General features: G+C 37.8%; 1 protein-coding gene across 4 annotated transcripts in view; it reads right to left on the bottom strand.

Moving 5' to 3' along the window:
* ZNF521 (zinc finger protein 521) overlaps positions 1–22,162 on the bottom strand; it is a 305,063-nt gene that overhangs the window by 20,444 nt on the left and 262,457 nt on the right. For all 4 annotated transcript variants that reach the window (XM_037806057.1, XM_037806054.1, XM_037806056.1 and 1 more), the window contains 2 exons: positions 10,203–10,334; positions 7,707–7,822 (listed from right to left, as the gene is read on the bottom strand). In XM_037806057.1, coding sequence (XP_037661985.1) covers positions 7,707–7,822; positions 10,203–10,334 — 248 coding nt within the window. The remainder of the gene's footprint in view (positions 1–7,706; positions 7,823–10,202; positions 10,335–22,162) is intronic.

Here is a 22,162-nt window from a genome sequence, read left to right as displayed (position 1 = left end):
CCTCTCACTCCTGCTTAAAGCTTCGGAGTTGCTGTTCTAAATGCCAGCACCGCGAGCACTGCTTTTAAGCACCATTCATCTTGCCCGCCACCTCTCAGGCTTGTACAGAAAGCTGCTCTCTCTCCAATAAGGGGAGTTCACTCCTTCATAGCTTCAGGGCAGAGCTTGTTACGAGCTGTAGATTCGCTGCAAATGTAACAATAAAGGATACAAATGTGAATTCCTCTTAAAATACACGTTTGGCTCTGGAGCGGCCTGGCCTTAGCAAACTCATTCAAGAGCAGCCTATCCATCTTTCTCAAAATGCAGAGCAACAGCTCATTTCATGCAGTGTCCAAGGGATCACCGCGTTGATGGGTCAAGAAGAGGCTGGAATCAATTCTTTGCTCATTTTGGGGGATTTAGAGTTGAAGTCCATGATAACTGTCACAACAGTTGGATACGGAAGTGGTGTTTTCCAATATTCAGATAAAGGTTAGGAAACACGATGGGTCTATGCTTGGTGCTTGTCTCTGCTAATAGGAGGAAACTGATCCATGAGTGGTGCAAACATCTAAAATAGGAACACATGCAGGGATTCAATGTGCAGCCCTGGATTAAAGAATTTCTAGAAATTGGGATTTCCCGATCTCTCCAAAGTATCTGATGACAAAGATGCTGAGACAAAGCTCTGTCTTTGTAAGACAATCATACCCACAGTTCCTGGTTCCTAATGGAGGCAGATCTTCTGGGGCTGTGGCAGCAGGCTGCCTTGGCGGTGGGTGCAGAAGACAGCAGGGCCAGCAAAGCCCAGCCAAAGCAGAATGTGGCAGAGGTGATGAGCATTTCCAGGGGGTGGGGAGGGAAGGGGGGGCTGCAGAACTGGCCGCAGTGCTCTTCAGTACACCCTAGCTGGATGCTTCATAAAGTCACACTGATGGCAGTTCCGAGATGGCCATCTGTTGTCAACTCTGGGCCAGACAAAAAAATAATGTAATGGCAGCTCGCTAACAACAGGGCTGTTGGAGGAGGGAATGAGTCCTAGAATGAAGAGGTGGTGCTCCCTCTTTTAATAGTGAAAACCAGCCATCGATATGCACATCAAGAAATTAACGGATTAGAATTTTAAAAAATTGAGCTGGGGTGCCATAGAAACGATTCAAATGCAAATAAAGAGGCATGAATTTACTGCAATAACCTCTGTTGCCCTTACTTCAGTCACAGTAACCATTTGAATCTTGAAAATTTGACTATCAGGACACATGGTGAAGCAGTGAGGGCCAAATTTAGGCAAAGGTGAGCCCAGGTTGTGCCTCCAAGCATGTATGCACAGATTAGGTATTTATTGGTACAAAATGGGCAACTGAAAATGCATTTACTCATTTCATCCAAATTAGTTCACTGTGACAAAAATGCTTATCTTTCTTTCTGTATGCTTGCTTAATTTCTAGATGCAGTTTTATTAAAGAGCAAAATAAAATGACCTCATCTTAAGATGCATTGTGAATGCTATAAAATTGTAAACTCCCTCCCTTGCTCAAGAGAAAGCCTGCCTTTTTGCTACTGTATAGATGATAGGATGAGAGGGAAAAAGAGAGAGAGAGAGAGATCATTACAGTCAAACTGAGGTTAGCCATGTCCTATTTCTGTGTCCTACATGTTTAACTTTCTGCCTTCAATGGTAAGGCCAATCAATCCTGATTGAATTATCCAGTATTAACAGCTGAAAGTGATCAAAACTAATGGTGAAAACATAGCACCAATCAATAAATCAATGCAAATGATTCGGTTCCTGGAGATCCGATCAAATAAAGGAGATAGAGCAATTTAACCACTGAGCAAATTAAGTGGAAGTCGCTGTAGCACCAATTTGCTTTGAAAGCTCCACAGGCCCACAAAGCAAAGAAATGAGGCGATGTATATATGGACCAGTTCCAGAACCATGTGTTCACTTGACATAATTTATACTAATGCAATGCTCTGCATCTATGTGATGTGTTTAGGGGCCGAGACTTCAGCCCCAAGAATAGTTGACACACATAGGCACAATGTGTCTAAGGAAAAAGAATGCTCAGTGGCCAGGCACAGACAACCCACGGCTAGAAAGAGGCAGGAAGTAAGCAAGCTCCCAACACTGACTTTCCTTCAAAATCATCATTATTGAACTGCAATAGGTCAGAGCTGGTGATGGGCAAATATTTCCAACTTGGGGTATATCAAAGAATGACCAGATGATAAGAGGCTTGGAAGGACAGGGTTTCAAATTTTACAGCTGGAGTGGGAATAAGGAAAGAAATCTGAAGCACTGTTAGAAATAAAAATAAAAAAAATAAAAAAGTTCTGGAAAGAAGACAGGTATGAAGTACCATAGCTTGTAAAGGTGCTTCTTTGGAACGCGCTGTTGAGTGTGGGGTGTACTTTTCTATTCTCTGTTTGCAAAAAGGGATTTCATCTTGACTTGGAGGAAAATATGAAAACAAAATAAACCCAAACAAACCTTTCTCCAAACCACATCCAGATCCTACCTTGTCTTTTATGGAGGAGCAGGATAAAAATTTGTCTTGGCCACACCTCCTTAATTTTTTTTCCATTAACCACAATCAACAAAAAAGGTGATTTGGGATTTTTGGGGTGGCTAAGTCTCGTCTCCCACATGCACAGATATCTGAATCATCTCCATCCATCAAAACCAGCTCAAATGCCTTCCACATGATGGCTTTCTTGATTCTCCCACTTGGAGAAGAAATACCTTATCTCAGAATACCTATAAAAATTTATTACATATGGCCTCCTATAAGAGTTATTCATATGCATGTCTTATCTTCCCTGGTAGGCTGTAAATATGATGTATTTCTAATTATTTTTGGTATCTCACAGAGTGCTTAGAACCATGGTGAATTTTAAAAGCTTAAATTATATTTTAAAAAATATTTAAAAACACCTAATACCTAATAATAGTATTGGGATGATAGTAGAAACTTAGCATTTATGTATATAGCATTTATGATTTTGACTATTAACAAGGAATCCTAAATGCTTAAACATATACTATTTAATAATTGGAGACATGGATTTGAATTAGATTACTGAAAGGTTAGTTTAGGACAAGGAGCCAAGTTACTAGCAAGCAGCCCAGTCACCCACTCAGCAGCCACACTCAGTGCTACACTGTTGTCTTACATGCCCCATCCCATATGCTGTCATTCACGTATATTACCATAACACGTGAGCATCAGTTATATTGGGGTGTGAAAAATGTGACTCAAAATCAGGTGACTTGGTGGAAAAGTGATTCGAGAACAAAATCAAACAGCTTTAGAGAGAATTACACATTCACACTTCAGTGATATCTTAAAGTCTTGGCTATCCCTCAGAATGTCAAATGGCTCCTCTAGTTTGAATGTGAGAAAACACTACATTGACGACTTCATGAAGGGAAGGTCTAACTATCAAAATAATCTTTGATTCAAAAAGAATTAACAGAGTAGAAGCCTGGGGTCTAAAGTCCATCTAAGCCCACACCTCCACCCTCCTCCAACTCCGGGATTCCCTCAATGTCTATTAAATTCATCAATGGACGTCTGACAGAAACTTTCTACGTGGACGCAATAGAGTGATTTCATCACAGTCATTGAATTAGAAGAGGTATCAATTAAATAGCTATTAGTGGATAGAAAGAAAGTGGCATATTCAACAGGATTTTTACAAACACTCCACTTGCTCACACCTGTATAAACCACTCTGGATACAAATATGCATTGCAGGATATTATTCTTGGACCACACCATCCCTCTCTCCAAGCAGCTTCCTTAAGTTCTGCCGAAGCTGTTTTGAGGTCTATTAGAAAAACATGTGAAACATTCAACATATTCATTCATTTTTAAAAATAATAATAAAATGTCCATTTAGTTCAAATACTGGACTCTTATTTCCAAGCATATCTTCCCTAACAGCATGCTAGGGGGCCTTTGAAGTATATAGAATTCCTTGCAAAAATGGGAGAAAACTCTACCAAAAGAAAAACATTATGTCCTGCTAAGACTTATATAAAATCATAAATCTCTGGGCTGGCGTTTATTACTTTTGGTCAGCAAAGTCTGGAGGTGGTGTGAAGAACAGCTTCCACACTGGCCAAAGGAGCCCTAGGTGGAGTGTTTCACGTTGCTAATCCTAAAAGGAATCGGAGCCTGTGATTTCTGAAGGAGGTGCCTGGGTGCTTCACACCTGAAGATGGGACAGCTTATACTGATGAATTATTTGAATTCTGATGGGTCTCGTAGGTGATGCTAATGAAAATAACACACCTTTTCTATTTCTATCTATCTCTATACTTATACTTGCATCTATATCGGTATCTATACTTATATTACACCTGGAAAGGCATTTCCATCCACAAAAATGCTTTTGTTGTTTTAACTGGGTATAAATAGCAAAAGAAATGTCAATTACGGTCATGAAATCATTTACATACCATTAAAACAAACACCAAAGTGATGTTACTAGGCAAATCTGGAGGGCTTATCCCTAATGTTCCCTACTATTGTCATCCTGATGCAAGAGTCAAATAAATTGTATGCTTTAAAGTATCCAATAAGGTTTCAGTTCTGGACACTTATAGTTTTATAGCCTCTGTATACTTCGTCTTTCTGAACTTCAGTGGTATAAAAAATGGGTGAACTCAAGAAGTTTGACATGTACATAAATCCTAAAATTTACATACCGTGGCATGAACTACAGTGGACTAATAAAGTGAAACGGCTTCAGTTGTGTACTGTGTTAATATTTTGTTTTCAGATTACATTTTCTATTGTTACCTTACTCTAAACTGGTTTTTCCCCTCATGCTAGCAATGAACAAAACGAGAGCACGATTTTTGCATACTTAGCATCCCTATTCAGAAATAAAAGAAATCAATATTTTAAAATTACATTAATTCCTTCCTTTAAGCACAGGTGTGGAGGTAATTTGGATCATGAAAACAAATGCAGAGGATTGCAAACCCCAAAGGTTAAAACATAAAAATTTTTAAAAAATACTCTCAAAACAAGAAAACACAAAGTTAACTCTGATTCATTTTTCTCAATATGTTGAAACTAAAAGCCACTGCTTTTACTGGAGGATTTAGAAAATACCAACTTGAGTATTCCAAAGACTGTGGATACTAGTTTTGTGAAATACTGACTTTGGAGTCAATATTTCACCTCAGATTTGTAGTAATTATCATGTTCTAACCATAAATATGGTTCTTCTCTAAGAAAGACACATACATTGAGCCTGAGTATTCACATCAAGACCAAATACATAGAATTCTGAGTTGTGGACATGGAAAAACAATGCTCCACAACTTTGACATACAGAGTCAAGTCTTATTTTGGCTCAGATCACAATTTAAAGGAATGAGTCAGAAAGGTTTTAAGAAGCGCTTGACTTCATAAATTCATAAACACTTGTAAAGAGCTGTGTGTTCTGTATTATAACATCTATAATAGTAGTTCTCAAAGTGTGCCCTAGGGACCTCTGGGGGTCTCCAAAATCTTTTAGGGATCTGCAAGGTCAAAAATTTTCATAATAATATTAGGATGTTATTTGTCCTTTTCATTCTCATTATCTTGTTAGTATACAGTGGAGTTTTCCAGAGGCTGCATGCCATGTGATTAAGTCATCTCTCTGACAGCTAATGAAATGGGTGCTTCTGTATTCTTGTATTTAAAACATTCCTCTATTTTGATTTCTAAATACTAAAATATTGCTAGATAATAACCCACACCAACCAAAGCCTTTTGAGGCCCTCCATAATTTTTAAGAGTGTAAAGGCATCCTGATATCAGGAGTTTAATAACCACTAGTCTATACTAACAGTAGAAAAGAATGAACAGTGTATGTTCCATGAAACCCTAAAGTACACCATAAAAGAAACCTGGAATCCTACTGGATGTGTTTTATTGCTTAATTTTGTGTGCTCTGCAATGGGCCACAGGCCATGACTGCCATCTTGTTGAGCACTTTTAATGAAAGACACTGAAGTTACCATCAGGTTGGTTGCATCAGAATCTACTACAGAACAAAAAAGGAATTCTGTTGCAAATTGTTTTTCAAGAACATTAAATAGAAGGCATTCTCTGCAACTTTGATTTTAAGTTATTGTTAATAACTTCACAGTTCACATACTAATTAACAGGATCACCAGGTGTACTGATCACGTGTCATTCACAGATTCAAAAACCAAAAGGACTTATCTTTTGATACCTATTTCAATAAGGATATACTATTTTTTTTCAAACAGAAATTTAGATTATTTTAATAAGATGTCCTTTCATAGTAGTCTAATTGGCCTATATTCAATTCACCAACAGATATGACAGAGTAGAATTATTTTTATAACTGATAAAAAAATAAGAAAGCAACTTCAATTTTGGGCCACTGATATAACATGACAATTAAATGAGTTCACCCACTCTTTAACATAATTTTAAATTTCATCTCAACTTGCCATTTGTTCGCTTATAGGATAATAATAGGGATGATAAACTGCAAAATTTGACAGGTAATTCACATAAATCCAGCTTTACCAGAGCTCAAGGAGGCACAAAGCTGCCCCAGGGTCCACAGTGTGGGGTCTGAGACTGAGCAGTGGGTGGGGCTGAGCCCCTTGGTCCAGAGCAGCTCCTCCATTGTTGTTTAAGGAACTCAGTGCAAAAAAAAAAAAAAAAAAAAAAAAAAAATCTTTGAAGACTAAGTAACTTGTCAATAATAATTCTTGTAATAACAAAATATTATTTTGAGTTCAAATCCATTCTTCTTCAAGGACACCAACAAGATTTAAAAGCAAAAGGCTTATTACTCTTACATCATTCCTTCAGAAAAATGAGGGTAAGCTATCATACTCATTTTCCAGATGAAACATCAGAAAAAAACAAAATTTTTTTCCCTTTTCAGTATGTGACATTTCGGGAATAGAGTTCAGGTCTCTGATTCAAATTTTTAACTATGAGTCTATTACTAAGAATAATCAAAATAGCCAGATATTTTTACTTTATTTTATAGTTTATACACTATATTCACACCCATTATTTCATTTTTTCCTTATAACAACCCTGTAAGTTTTAAGTTTGGTTATTATTTCTTCATTTCTGTGGTTCACAGATGTTATGGACCGGCCCAAGGCCACACACATCCAGCAAACTGGACACTCAAGATTAAAGCCAATGTCTTAGGGTGCCAAAAATTTCAACTGCATAAGGCTGTTGCTAAGTAATCATTATTCTATTCCACTAAATGGAAGTAACACATGCTGGACAAGAATGTGGCTTCCTTTCCCTTCTCCTTTCCAATGTCAAGCCCCTCAGGACAACATGAACCTGGACATCCATCCAGCTCGGAGCCCAGTGGGAACAGAACATGAATAAACCAACATTTGGGAGGATGGGCCATGGCAAGTGAGGCTTCTGATCCCACAGTCCAATAAACCTGACCCCTACGTCTTTCACGCTGGGTCAGAAGGTCCAATTACCAGGACCGTTCTAGCTCTTTTTATGACTGACAGCAGCCAGAGGCAAAATTACTTTGGTGTCTGTTAATCCAGCCTCTAATTTTCCCTTTGCACCAGTGCACACAAAGCATCATGGTGGCCTAGGGTGACTGACACTGTGAATCCAGATTAAAATGCCCATGTTTCCTGTAAGAAGAGCAACCGAGTTCAATCCCAGTCCTCCTCGTGGGGACATTACCTGCAGCTCTGTTTGGAAGAAAAACTTCTGTGGACATTGTGTACAGTCATAGATCTTGTCTTCTTGTCCATGGGCAGAGAAAATATGCTGCTGTAACTTGTTTGCTTGAACAAACACTGAAATGATAAAAGAATGGTGCACTTTGGGTCATTTTGTTTCCGAAATGCCCTCAGTCAATGACTCCCCATGAACAGACAGAGCAGGTTGAATGGCACGCCTCATGGGTGTGACTACTGCCTGGTACCTGGGGAGAGCTGAGTCCACGTTTGCTCATGGTTGGGTCTCTGGCTTTTGTTAAAATGCACTCTACCGAGCACCTAATTCAACCCAAACAGCTCCAAAGTAAAGGTTTACAGAGGCCCTGCTCCCTATAATCTTTGAAAAATAAAGCCGAAAATTGTCAAATGTACAGCACTGTCTGAACAGGACTGACTCTCATTTCTCAGCAACCCACAGGTTAAGAAATCATAGATGCCCAAACCCTGTTTATTGTATTTGCCTAAAGTTACAGCTAGCAAACAGTTCTCTATTTAAATGTGTTAATGCTAAAAATTATATCCCACAGCTACTCTGGGGCACTGTCTATAAACGTGAAACAGAACGGCAGGTAAATTCTCTTTGGATACTTTAAGATCAACTCAGTCTACACACTGAATGCAAGGGTTTCAATAATATAAACATGTTCAATTTTAATGACTACAAAACAAGGCCCTAAGACTGTGTAACAGTTTACCTAGGAGACATACTATTAATAATTAAATTGTATATGCCAGAGGCAGTGTTTGGGTTGGCAGAACTGACTTCTGATGGATGCTTGGTGCACTGTGACCTAAAAAAGTTTGCCTCTACAATATTAATCTGTATAGGCAGGGAAAGGATTTATTAAAGATGTTGGCATTTGACTTTGACTCCACTCTAATCATTAAAATTATTCTAATTGCCAGCCAGCCTAAAATATTAGAATATTGTTCTTGTGAGTCATACATTTTAATCACATTTCTCATTACCTTAAAAAACTGCTCAGATTTCCATTCCCACACAACATGCTTTATATTGGAAGGTCCCCCCTTTTTTTAAATTGTTATTTCTAAAATTACTTTAAGATATATCACAAACAATTCAGGTCTGTGCAGACCGTTTACGATGAAAGCATTTTTGTTTCTTTACCCACATGGACATGAAAGAAATGGGCTTGTTATACAGTTTCGCAACTAATCTCCATACAACTTAACACATTTTATGAGAATTCTGGCTACAACACCAAAGAACTATTTTATTAGGGTTCTCAGTCCTGAGATGCCCTTTGACCAGGCCCTCTTCTATGAAGACTTATTAGGAGCTTTTATGAATAATCCACACTCTCGACTCTTTGTATCTTAAGATATATGCAACATTAGAGTAAAAACATAACATAGAATAAAAAAATTGTTCCAAAATAAAAAGAAGTAGCTGATGGAACTAATGAATGAAGACAAAAAGCCAAAAGGCAAAAAGCCAAAAGGCAGGCCATCATCACACTCAGGTACAGCTTCTGCTAATTGTGTTGTGAACATGGCTCCTCTCGTTTTATATTATTACAGAACAGAAATCTACAGGCTGAATGCAGTGAGGATAAATAATCAATGATTGGAATTTTGCTCTACAAACAAAAAAGTCAATTTTGAGAGAAGGATATATATATATATATATATATGTTTCTCCTGAGAAACAAGGAGGAAAATTAGCCTTAAGGGCCTTTGTCCACTGAGTATAAGACACATGCAAAACAATCACAAAGGATTTTCCAAAATAGCTTTGTCATTGTTGAGAGAGCACCAGAAATGTGTATGATTGTACTTTGACTCCCATGGGCTTCAATTTATAGTTTTTGATTTACCTTTTTTTTTTTTTTTTCTGCTTAAAACTGTAAACTGCTATAGCATCTAATAAACGTTTCTTTTTAAAATTTCAATTTCTATCAACTTCTACTCTATAAACCCAACTTCATAGGAAATAAATGCTCATCTAATCCAATTTCTAGTTCAAAGAATTTGGGGAGGGATCGGCTAGTATCTTTCTATTTCTTGTGGCAAGTGCTATAAAATTCCCCAGGTTTAAATAACAGACATGCCCTGACCACACGGCAGCCCTTTTAGGTGAATGTCTTGTGATTAAAAAGCAGCTTTGTGCAGGCAGCCTTAGCATTGGTAACCTTTTAACACTGAGAGGAAAAAAGTGGACAGAACATGGATGTCGTCTTCCAACTGGAAAAGTGCAAATTTCTGAGAGTACTTGAAATGCCATTTGCTCATCCTGACAGTTAACCTTCCTGCACATTTGAGTCTTCAAGGAGGCCGCAATCAATAATGCTAATATGCAGAAATCAAACATCCTCCCCCAAATTGAACTGAGGTAATATCCTTAAAAGGCCAGAGAGCAGTGGGAAGTATGCTTTGGCAGGAAAGACATGATTTAGCCACAAAACTCTCCCGAGTTTTCCTGAGGGGGTCTTCCTACCTGTGAAGCAGACTGGACACTTGAAAGTGCCTCCCATGCCTTCGAAGCTGTGCTCAATCAGGTGGCACTGGAGTTTGGCAGGGGAGTCGAAGGTCTGGCTGCAGAGTTTGCACTCGTGGTTCAGGCCTTCATCTGTTAAGGAAAATGCATTAACAGAAAAGTTGAAACCCATCCTACCTTTAACAGACCGTGAGTTAACTGTCATTGCATACATTAAACTATTTCCATTGGCTAATATAAATATGTAGCAGTATATATGGGCTCTGGTTATTTCACATTATTTACGAATTTATGTCAATTAAAAAATTCTGGAATTTAAATTCCAAAGATAATCAGAAGTCAGATTTTTATCTCTGGGCTAATGCATTTTATTAAGCTTCTAAAGTATAACCGGTATATCAGTAATGAAGCATTTCCTTTTTTTCAGAATTTTATGGGCTGTATACTTCCAAAGTCCTAAAATAAAGGACCCATAGAATAGTGGACATTATGTTTTCTCTGTTCCAGTGCTATTTCCTGTAGTTTCTTCCTCGGTGCCTCTCCTCTCATTTATCTAGAAGGTTCTACAAGTTTTTATTTTTAATCATAAGGTTTTCAGTGTTATTCCCACTGATATAGACTTTGTTTTTCTACTTCCTAGATTTTCTAGCAATTCTGAAATATTATTAATGCTCATAGTACCTGATAAATGCTGTTTTCTCTACTGTTACTTCCTGTTCCCCATATCCTTCTCAGTTCATTGCTCCCTTTACTTGGTAAGACAGTTTCAACTCCCCACCATGATTCAGTCTCTTATTTGTCTTTCTCCAAAGGCACTTTTACAAGCTCCAGGTTCACTTTTGACTAGTCCTGGATTTTTCTTTGACAGCTTAGGAACAAGACGATGGAAAAATATTTTGATGTAATAACAATTACTATATAAAGTGTATAGTTCATGTTACAGATAGTTTATTTGTATACATATATACGTACACACACATATATATACATGTATATAGATGTCCATGTATATATATACATGTATATAGATGTCCATGTATATATATACATGTATATATATGTACATATATATGTCCATGTATATATATACATGTACATATCAAAAGAACACTTTATATAAAGTGTTCTTTTGATATTCCTTTTCTTCTCATTAAAAATATTTCTCAAGTATGTGGGGGCCATAAGGTCCTGCAACCTCATACGGGGTATGTACTTAGAAGATTTGAGAGCAGAGACATGAATGGACATTTGAACATTGGTGGTCATGGAGGTAGTATTCACGATTTGCAGTGGGTGGAGGTGGCCTAAGGGTACCAAAAAAATATTTCTGAAATTAAAAATTTAAGGATGATCCTAACTCATTTCATCTTGTGACTGTAAGTAATGGAAGCCAGCAGCATTGGAACTAACAACCTAGCTAACACTTCTATAGTGCTTACTGTGTTTCAGTTGCTCTAGGTACTTACAGGTATTAATTCCTCTCAAAACAGCCTGACAAGTTAGGTGCTACCATTATTTCCATTTCACAGATAAGAACAATGAGACCCAGAGAGTTTAAGTAACTTTGCTCTGAGTCCCAAGGGCCAGAAATTGGTAGAGCCAAAACTCTGGATTTGAACCCAGGCCTTTGGCTCTGGGTTCCATTCTCTTAATAAATATGATAGGGCATCCACCAGCTACTCCCAAGAGCACTTACTAGGCAGAGAAAGGGGTAAGAGGCTTCAATTTAACCTGGCTTGTCACCAAGTTATACTTTTTTCTTCTCTTACTTGCAGTGATTCAAAATGCTACTAAGGAACGTCTGCATCAGATATTCTAGGTCTAGGGAATAAAAGACACATCCACACTGTGATGGTAACAAGTCTATACTCCAAAGTTATTTCCTTTCATTCAAAGAAAACATGCATGCGTAAGCTGTTCACCAGTTGATATTACTGGCGATACAAAGGCCCAATTACAAAGTGAATTATTATTAGCTAACTAGGAGTAAAATTGCTCTATTTGTATTCCTAATCTTTCTTCTCACAGAAGTATGAGTCTTTAGAAGCAGAGGACTGGAATTTGTAAAAAGAGAAGCAAAGCACTAATTAAGCCACCCAGCACTGTCTACATTTCACGAGAGATAAAAACTTACTCTGTATTTGGGTGGTTCAGTAAATTCCTTGATTATAATTATGTAAGAGGGAGTTTAATTGTGCATACTGACATGACAAGGGGTTATACAAAAAGCTTTAGGGATTATAGAAGATCAAGGGTTTTTCATCTTTTCCTTTTTTTTTTTTTAATCCTAAAGTCACCAAAACATTTCCAAATTTTAGATGTTAAGAAATGTAAGAAGCATGATTTATTATAGGGAATTGGGTCTGCAATTTAATCATCAGAAATATTTGCCAAATTAGAGTTTTTTTCCATTTCCTCAATGCTACATACTTCTATTTTGGAAGTAAGAATGGTGACCCAGAGTTCTATAGTCTCATCTTTACCTAGCCCCATTATATCTATGTGACATGTTGCCTGTGGGCGTGATCAGGTAAACATTTGTTCCAGAATTCTTAAATTTGCAATATTTATGAAATAACACATACAGACCTGGCAGGTTTTCTTGGAGATAATGAGTTACTGTTACACAAACATAAAGTGAATTATGCAAATTAGGATGCGCTTTAATGTGACTTTACCTTTTCTTGACTATGAGTATCTTGCTTGAAAAAATAATAGAAAAAAAAAGATATATGTGTGTGAGTATAAGGATGTCCTTGCCAGTTTTTATTTTCTATCCAAAGAAAAGAGAATTTCTATTCCAAAATGTAAAACAATCCAAATTTAGTCATGTACATTCACAAAAAGATGACATACAATCATGAAGGTATTTATGCATTATTAATGCAGACCTATTTTTCAATAGTCCTGCACTTTATTTGTGAAGGCACCAAGTGATAAGCAATGATCATAATCGCATCCAGTATGTGCAAAACTCTACAGTTTACAAAGCACATTGAAATAGCAAAGAAATACTGGAAGTTCTACCTGTCTTTTATTAGTAAGCTATCCAGTGAGGTCTTTCCCAATAAAGTGATTTCCTAGTTATTTGAGTAGGAGAGAAAATAGATCTGTATTGTTACATAGCAACTGTTCAATAAGCAAAGCATACCCCAAGCTAGACAGTGAATGTACCCCCACACCTCTTGCCTTTCTTTACTTTCCTCATCCTCACACTTGCTTATTACCACAGGGTCATGTGTATAATGAGTAAGAGAGAGAGAGAGGGAACCCAAAACATTTTTTTACAACTTGTCTGTATAATGCATTTTGTATTTTTTCAATTGAGGAAGGGGAACTGAGGATAGTAAAGAAAAACTAGTAATACTTCTTTGTAATAAGAATTTTATAACTTTATCCTTCAGTCCCTACATAACTTTTTTCATTTCTTCATACATGCTATACTCAGCTTGTGTGGCTAAGAGCAGTGTCTTACTTTTTAAAAAATTTCTAAAACCCCTTAGTACTGGGGGATCTGGCTGAGTTAAGCCCCTTTTCCTTTCAAAGCTGAGCTTCTGTCTTTCCTTTCCCTTATCTGGTATATGGTTAAGTAAAGACCAGCATGGGATAACATGGCAACATCCATGAGGTCACGTGATCAAAACCTCTCCTTTCAGGTGAGCTTAAGACTTGGACTCAGGATTTTGCCCACAAACCCACAAATTGTACCTTGCTCCCTCCTGTCCTTCTTCTTAAAGGTGCCCAAAAGATTAAAAAATTCAATCAAAATGACCATTATCTGTTCTCCAGAAAGGTAAAAGCTGACAATAATTGGAAAATACAGTCTGTCTCATTTATTAAAAAGAAATTTGAAGTCAATTGACTTTATAGCCATTACAATATTCCAATAGGTTTGTGCAGACCTATTTTTTTTTTATGAAGTTATAGATGGGGTCTATGGATGAAACTTTCGGATATTTTCCCTCTTTTTTCCTTATCTAATAGTCTCCAGAATTTCTACAATGAGCATGTTTTGCCGATGTAAGCTGCTTTGAAATTAAAAGAAAAAACAAATCTACTTCTTTTATACACCATTAATGAAATTTGATTACAACACAGAAATTGATAGCAAAAAGTTAAGATATTAGAAAATAAGCATTAATATGGAGTATAGAAAAACTTTGGTTCTGAGCATTATATTTAAAAAGTATTCTAGCCATATAGATGTGAAAGCAGAAATTAGCATAAGGAAAGGGAGAACAAAGCATTAAGTGTAAATGAGTCAACTGAATGAGAACATGGACCTATCAGTATAAACCTGTTTTTGAGGAGAAAACGCCTCTCTGTTGTATTAGGAAGAAGTGAGCCTGAGCCCAGCACTGAGGGCCTGAGGTCAGAAAAGATGAGAGAATCCTCATCACCAAATACATGCTGGAAGCCGTCACTTCTTGTCCCCATCACCTACATTAAGTAACGGTCAGGGATGTTATGGGCATAAATGAGAAATTATTTCACATGTATAGAAATCTCAGCGAAAATATTTCCATTTGTTAATCTCCAGTTAGATAATAAGTGTGACTATAAATGTAAACAGGAATCAAGTCGACATCGAAGAGACTGATGCTAATGTAAATATTTACTCCAATATTAAATGTTTCAAAGGAGTGCGTCTGAATACATAATTGCAAGACACCCCTTAGCAGGAAACGTGATAATCATTTACATCACTTCGTGCTCTGAGAATCAAATCTGCTTGTCTGAGGCCAGTTCAAAGGGGAATGAATGATACTTTCTCTCTCTCCACATTTATAAATCCTGGACCTACATAATTATTATTAGGTTAGTGTTATACTAGAAAAAATAACAGTTACTATTTTGGATACTCTAGCACAATTCATGTATGAGCTCCAACACGGCAATTGTTAGTTTAACACAAGACACTGACATTTCAATATAAGCTTTAAACAAGAGAAACCCTTTAAGCAGCCTCCAGACTGTGCGTCCCATGTTTATATGCCTTTTCCCTCAATAAAAAAAAAAATCTAGAGCAGCTACAAGCAAATGTTCAGTGGTTGACTTACATGCAGCTGTTATCCCAGGAATCACTGGGGGCTCCCTTACATCGTCTGATCAACTCTACAGCCATTACTGAGGACCAATTTGTAACGGTTTATAAGTAGAACTCCTTCTCTCATTTACCCTCGAGACTGGCCAGAAGGGTCCTTCAGCCTCTTCCACTGCATAAATCTATAGGCTGAAGTCCAAAGATACAAACCCCTCCTGGTAAATCATCATGTGGCAGGGGCCATACTTAAAAGCTCTGATCTGAGGGGAATAAACTCTGCCCTCGGAATCCAAACAGAGGAATCAAATGCCCTGCAGTTGTTATTTTTCCAGTTTGAAAGTGTGTACCACTATATCCTTATATATTGTGTTTAAATCCAAGAAAACTATGCCCTCAACCAATTCCCAGCCCTCCTCCCTTTACTTTGCTTCTCCTCCTCCCTGAGTTAATTTCCAAGCACACATTTATAAGCTAGGGGTCTGAGGAGTAACAAAGAAAAGCCATACATGACAAAACTCACCCCTCGGCTACGATGGCTCACCCTAGAAACCAAGAGTGGAAAAACAGGCAGACTGTACTGTAATTTGCCATGCACACAGCCATCAAATTCTTTCTAGGTCCAGAGCACTTGGGCCACTATAATTTTTTGTATTATACACTCCACATATTTCACAACTGTAACATAAACACACTGAGGTGCTAATTTGGCAATGGAGAATATGACTTAGGTTTCAAAGTCTGCCAGCAGATTGCTCATTTAGCCCCCAAAGTAAGGCAGAATCTGAGAATGCTGAATAGTGTGTGAGCCCTTTTGTCACACCAGTTAAAAAAGTTCTGCCCTTATTCTTTTGAACAATTTAGCATGAAAATGAATGTTGCCCAAAGATGGACACTTGCACCTTCTTGGAGTTTTCTCGCTGCCAGTATTGGAAGGTCTGCTGCTTTAAATGTGGCAGCAGAGAGGAGCATGGGATAAAAGCATGCCCTCACTGCAAGAAAGAAAGGGTCTTGGGAACACCTCAACTTGGACTGTCCACAATCAAGGACCTAACCCTTAGGTATCTCAAGAAATGCAAAATGATGTCCATTCCATCTGTCTGAGCCAGCATCTTATTTCTAGGAGAATTTCTAGGTGCAATTCTGCATTTAACTCGGTTGCTACCTGTTTGAGGCTAATGGTCTAAAGGCTACTAGGTTTTGGGCTTTATAAGCAAAGCCAGTGAAGTCAACACTATTATTTCCTGTCTTGAACTTCTCATTATCAGCAGGGTTGGAGCAGGAAATGATTCAACTGGGGTAGGCTGTATCGTACCCAGCAGATTTTAAAGAGCCCAGGGGCTGCCTAGAGCCCATAAACATCAGCAGCTTGGAAACCAGCAGGAGGTCCAGGTGGGTAGGGATGGGAGCATCAGGCAGTGTGATTTTAGTTGCTCCAAGATGCAACATCGTCCAATTCCTTGGCTATTATTATCAGTTACGTGAAGTACTTATTAGAATATTTTCATCTAGAAGAAAATACTGGGACATTGTGCAAACAATAAACATTAAAACAAACAATCCACCAAAAGGGTGGCTTCCCTCCAACTGTGGGGACTTAGCAGGGATATTTTGGCACAAGTGGGAAACAGAGTTAAGCACATGGACTAAAGTTTCCCTTTGAACCTGACCAATATGTTGGCACCTCCAGTTCTTCTTTCTTTTCAAATCTAAACATGGAGCCTGTAGTTGAGGTCTTAGAGAAAACATACAGTGCCAGTAAGTAGCTTTAAAGGTAAAAATTTTGAAATCAGTGTTTTCTATTAAACACACACACATAGGTTTCTAATAGGGCACTGATTATAAAATCACTTTGAGATCCCCACCTCCCATCCCAAAAAACATTTTACCAAGAAAAGAAGAAAATGGCACACATTACTTTGTAAAAATCTGTTAGCCCTGATAAAAGGCAAGGGTACGGATAGGGGTGGGGGTGAGGATGGAGACCAACTAAATAAGAAATATATTTCTCTAAGTCTGTTTAGAAATTAGAGCTGCTTTAAAAAGTGAGCTTATTATATAAAGCTTTGACTTCAGTATATACCACTGTATTCTATGGAAAAGATCCATTTACTTGAACAGTCTACTTCTGTCCTTGTTTATATTCGCTTGAATACATGAAAAAAATCACCACTTAAACTTTACTGCTGCCCTGTTTTCTGCCTTAACAGAAAGGGTCTGAGCATACACAGTATAAAAAAATTTACTTCTATTTTGTATAATAAGTTAGATGTACAATATGATTGAAAATAGCATGTTTCCAATTCAGGAATGCATTTCAGCTGATGTCTGCCTATTAAAAAGTGGCAGGTGCAGCGCACACAGGAAATCTGAATACCAAGAGAGTGTCAAGAATTGTTTGGGGATGTCCATCAATTCTTGCTAGAATGCAAGTTGCAAGAGGGTAAGGATATTTGTTTGGCTCACTGATGTGTTTCAAGTACCTAGAATAGTACGTGGTTCATAAATGGTACTCAATAAATATGGGAAATATATACTTAGCTAATCCTACATCCAATGCCACCAGAACAAAATTTGAGACTAACACCAAAACAAAATATATTGCTTTCCAGTTGAGTTTCAAATGTTTGCTACATTCCCTTGTATATTAAATTCTATGAATATGGCATAGCAGATTAGCCAAATTTACTTAACAGTGCTTGGCTTCATTATTTGCTGAATAAAAGACTAAAATGTTCTGGCACTTCAAGAATTAATAAAGTAGCTGTCTTATTTGCCAGCTTATCTGTGGCAAGAAACTTGAGTCAAAAGTTATCCTTTATTTTGAGAGGAAAAATGTGATTGTGTATCTTATATCCAAAATGCAGGAAAAGGACCACATAAAAGAGGGAATAATTGCCTTATATTTGCCCAAGTCATAGAGAAGTCATACATCCATGATCCAAAGTTCATGTTTTAAACAACTGTTCTTAATAGTTACGTATTCTTATATTATAGAGCCCCATTAAAAAAAAAAAAAAAACTAATTGGTGAAATCAGATGGATGCATTTATTACACTCTGATTAAAATTTCTCTTGTTTGATATTAAATACCTACTATTAATGCCCTCACATCTGGGACTCCTGGCACCAGTGGAAGTACAGGTATTTTGTGTGCAGTACTCGTAGGTATTCTGTGTGCAGTGCTCATAGGTATTTTGTGGGCAGTACCTTTGAGTACTGCCCACAAAATACACACAAACTCGTAAAATCAAAAGAGGACAGTCCATGCAGCATGCACCAAATGTAGCCTATTTTAAAGTTAAATCTATGGGGAAACCATCTCCAAGAACTGAAACAGTGCAACGGTCAATATTAATCCACACAGCAGTGGACCAGCAGGGCAAACCATGGCTGGACACAGCTCTCATCAGGGATGTTTTCAAGTTGCTGGACTGAGTTCTTAGCAAGGGTCAGGGACTTTTCTTTTCTTTTCTCTTCCTCTTGGCATAAAGCCAGTAGTCATCTGAAGGAGAAAGTCTCCAAACACTGAAAAGGCTGTTTATCCTTGCTAGAGAGCATGGCTTGCTACTGCTGAAGATTTTTAATAAACACAAATCACACAAAAGGAATGGAGTAAGGTTCTCCAGCCTCTGTAAATGTTGGAGATCTCGACAACCATGGGGTTTTAAGCACCCACAGGTTCAGTATGAGAACCTGGTTGGGCATTTCCAAATCTATCTTTCCAAGAAACTTCTATTATGGATTACAAATTGCAGAGATGACATCTTCCCTCCCAATCCGTGGCGTTTAGAATCAGGGTTCCCCACTGAAGCGAAGGCCATATCTGGAATGGGGTGGAGGGTCCACTGGGGGCTGCAATCTCTCAGATTTCCGAGGGTCTTTATCCTGCTCCCTTTCATTGTATCTGCTGCAATACCAAGAAAACCACTCAGTAGCAATGCAAAAATCACAAACAATACTGTGCGATATTTGCAAATGACTCACATTTTTATTGTTATATTGATGTGACCTCAGAAACTTGGCCTTGAAGAATATAAAAAGGTAATGGCACAGTAAATGCAATAAGATTCCTAAAAAACAGTTTATTAGAGATGTGCTTTGAAACTTGAATTCTTCTAATCAAACGATGCCACCCCTTAGAGAAATTTTCCTGGGCATTATTAAAGTGATATACTGCAGTACTAGTTAGAGCTCCATAACCTTTAAATTGCCTGATTGTAATTAAGGCCACTAGTTTTATTTAGGAAGGTTCAAGGAGGCTCAATTTAAGTTGGCTTAACTAGTGTGAATTTAATGTCATGCTGCCAGAAGGCAGAGGCGCTCCAGCCTGGCTGTTCTGTGGCTCCTCCACTGTGGGGTCAGGTATTCTAAATTAAGCCCAGATTTAAAGAAACTACAGTTATCAGTACATAGCTGAGTGGAGGCATGTACACATCCTCATGTTTGCATAGGTACATAATCATTCATTCATTCATTCACTGCTATGCTGGCAGTCGCCCAATTTGGTAATCAGAATACATCTGACTATTTCTAGTGTGATAAGAGGTTTATAGCTGCTTTTAAGGGTAAAATGATTGTTTTCATTGAAAGGTGAGGATGCAGGCAATGTCCAATCAGCATTAATGATTTAAAATGAAATGTGGATGGAACAAAGTTATAAAGGCAAGAAATTATTCCCATTATAAGAAATTCTAAGAAAGAAAATTTACAGTTAGGAATACAAGGAAAAAAGGTTATTATTTGGACAGGACCCTGAATGGGAGTGATGAGAATGATATATAAACTTCACTGAAAGGGCAGCCAATCAAGGACTGAAAACAAAAGATGTGAAGAAGTATAGGTACCCCAAGCACAGACTAGAAAAAGCAAAAGAGTAGCAGCAGAAAGAAAATGCTTAAGGATTTGATCCATGTTCAAAATTTTGCTGGATGGGAGCTCAAAAGCATTCATCTCCGGATAGAATGCTGGCAATTTTCTGCAGCTCCAAAGGCAATAATGATAGATGAATTTCTTTAGAGCCAAATGGCTGAAGCAGCCAACTACGTTACCACTATATAATTAATAACAATAAGCAATTAAAGAGAACAGCAGGTTACAACTATAAGGTGTCAAAATATATTAGCAAAGGAAACAACTGCAGCAACACTCTTAAAACAAAAATAAATGTACAGCATGTGAGTCCATGGGCAGTCTCTTCCTCCAGACCATATTTTGGATAAAGGTTTTATGCTTGAAGAAAAATAGAGGGTGACTAAAAACACTGTAAGGTGATTAACATCCCTCCAAAAACAAATAACGCTCCCAGTGCTCAGAGAAATGCGAAATGGGAGATAGAAACCATGACTATAAAGGTCTGGGAGAGTTGGCTGACCACTATTTGGCAACTTATACCTTAACAAAGGTATTAAGAAACATCCTAATAAATAATTCACAAAACTGTATGTGTTGGCTCAAGTACCTGCAAAGATACCAAAACATGTTGTTTTCATTTGAAATGGAGATGAACCAATAAAATGGGAAAGCGTAGGAAACATGAAAGGGTAAGGGTAATATATTTGACTAAAAGCTGCAACGTTAGATAAAGGTTAAAAGGGTCTTTGGGAACAAATCAATGGACTTCTTTAAAAGATGAGAAAAAATTGAGTCCAGAGGTATTAATTGCCATGCCTCCAACTGCCAAGTGTTTTGGTCATGGTCAGTCCCAGAACTCAGGCTTCCTGAAGCCAGTACTAAATGTCCCACCAAGCACTCAAAAGAATCACCTTCTCCCTCTTAAATTCTCTTATTGCTATGCTAGGAGCTGTTTTATATTTTCATACCACTCGGTCACTCCTTTGCTCCCCGACAAACCAAGGCCTGAGTTTGCTCCAATCTGCCTCATCCTCTATTTCCTAAGCAACTCCTATTAAAAGTTCTCTAGCCTTTGTGGAAGCTCTCCTCCCCCTTCAGGAAAGCACAGCCTCAGCTACTAGGTAGCATCTGCTGGAAAAGCGTATAACAGAGAGTAGGATTCCCCTATCTCCAGATTCTCTAGAGGATCCATAAACACCATTCTCAGTAAAGCCCTTTGGTCGGAGCTATCAGCCTGAAAGAAGCCTTCATGATTACACAACTTGTGATGTGGCAGGCATCCATGGCTGAATGAAGGCACTTTCTCTCAACTGGCAATAACCCAATGATTTGGTTAAACTGTCACCTGAAACCCTGTGGAGGCTGGCTTGAGCTCTCCTTCATGGAATTATAATTATTCAGAAACAAAGACTGACTCCTTAATTCTACTCTGCCTATGGCTATCTAAACTTTTTATGTGCCTGAGTCATTCCCTGATATGGCACTAATTGAATATTTGGGAAGAAACCTGGAATACTTGCCTACTTCTAAGTGAGTGGATTACTAAAAATTTAACATCGTATTTATGTATGGAAAATAAGTTAGCTCGATATGTTCTTAACCTACTTTTATCTCTTGGGCATCATTCTGGTATACCAGCAAAGTTAGACACTAAGCTGAAGTCAAGATGATACTGGCATACCAATGGATCTTACTCATTTCTATTTCCTTCTGCTCTATTTCCTATCAGTCAAGAGCAACATACATGAGAGAGTCATTACCCACTGCAATGGGAAGGAAGGAAGGAAGGAAGGAAGGAAGGAAGGAAGGGAGGGAGGGAGGGAGGGTCAAAATATTCACATTATAATAAAGATTTCTGCCTCATTTCTACTTGGTTTTGAAGTATAGTGAAGACATAGATATTTGAAAGTATTTTGTGAGGTCAAAACTAAACCTAAAGACTATGAAATGGGCCTAACAAAAACCACAGATTAGTTAATAAGTTTATCTGTTAAATGAATGAGACATAATAATTGAAGACAGCGCTTTCTCAGATAGTAATTCATTATATTACCTTCTGTAAAGC

Source organism: Choloepus didactylus, chromosome 16 (genome assembly GCF_015220235.1).
Source record: "Choloepus didactylus isolate mChoDid1 chromosome 16, mChoDid1.pri, whole genome shotgun sequence".
In the NCBI taxonomy this organism is placed as follows: domain Eukaryota; kingdom Metazoa; phylum Chordata; class Mammalia; order Pilosa; family Megalonychidae; genus Choloepus; species Choloepus didactylus.
The sequence above is the reverse complement of the archived record's forward strand: the minus strand, read 5'-3'. Positions and strand labels throughout refer to the sequence as shown.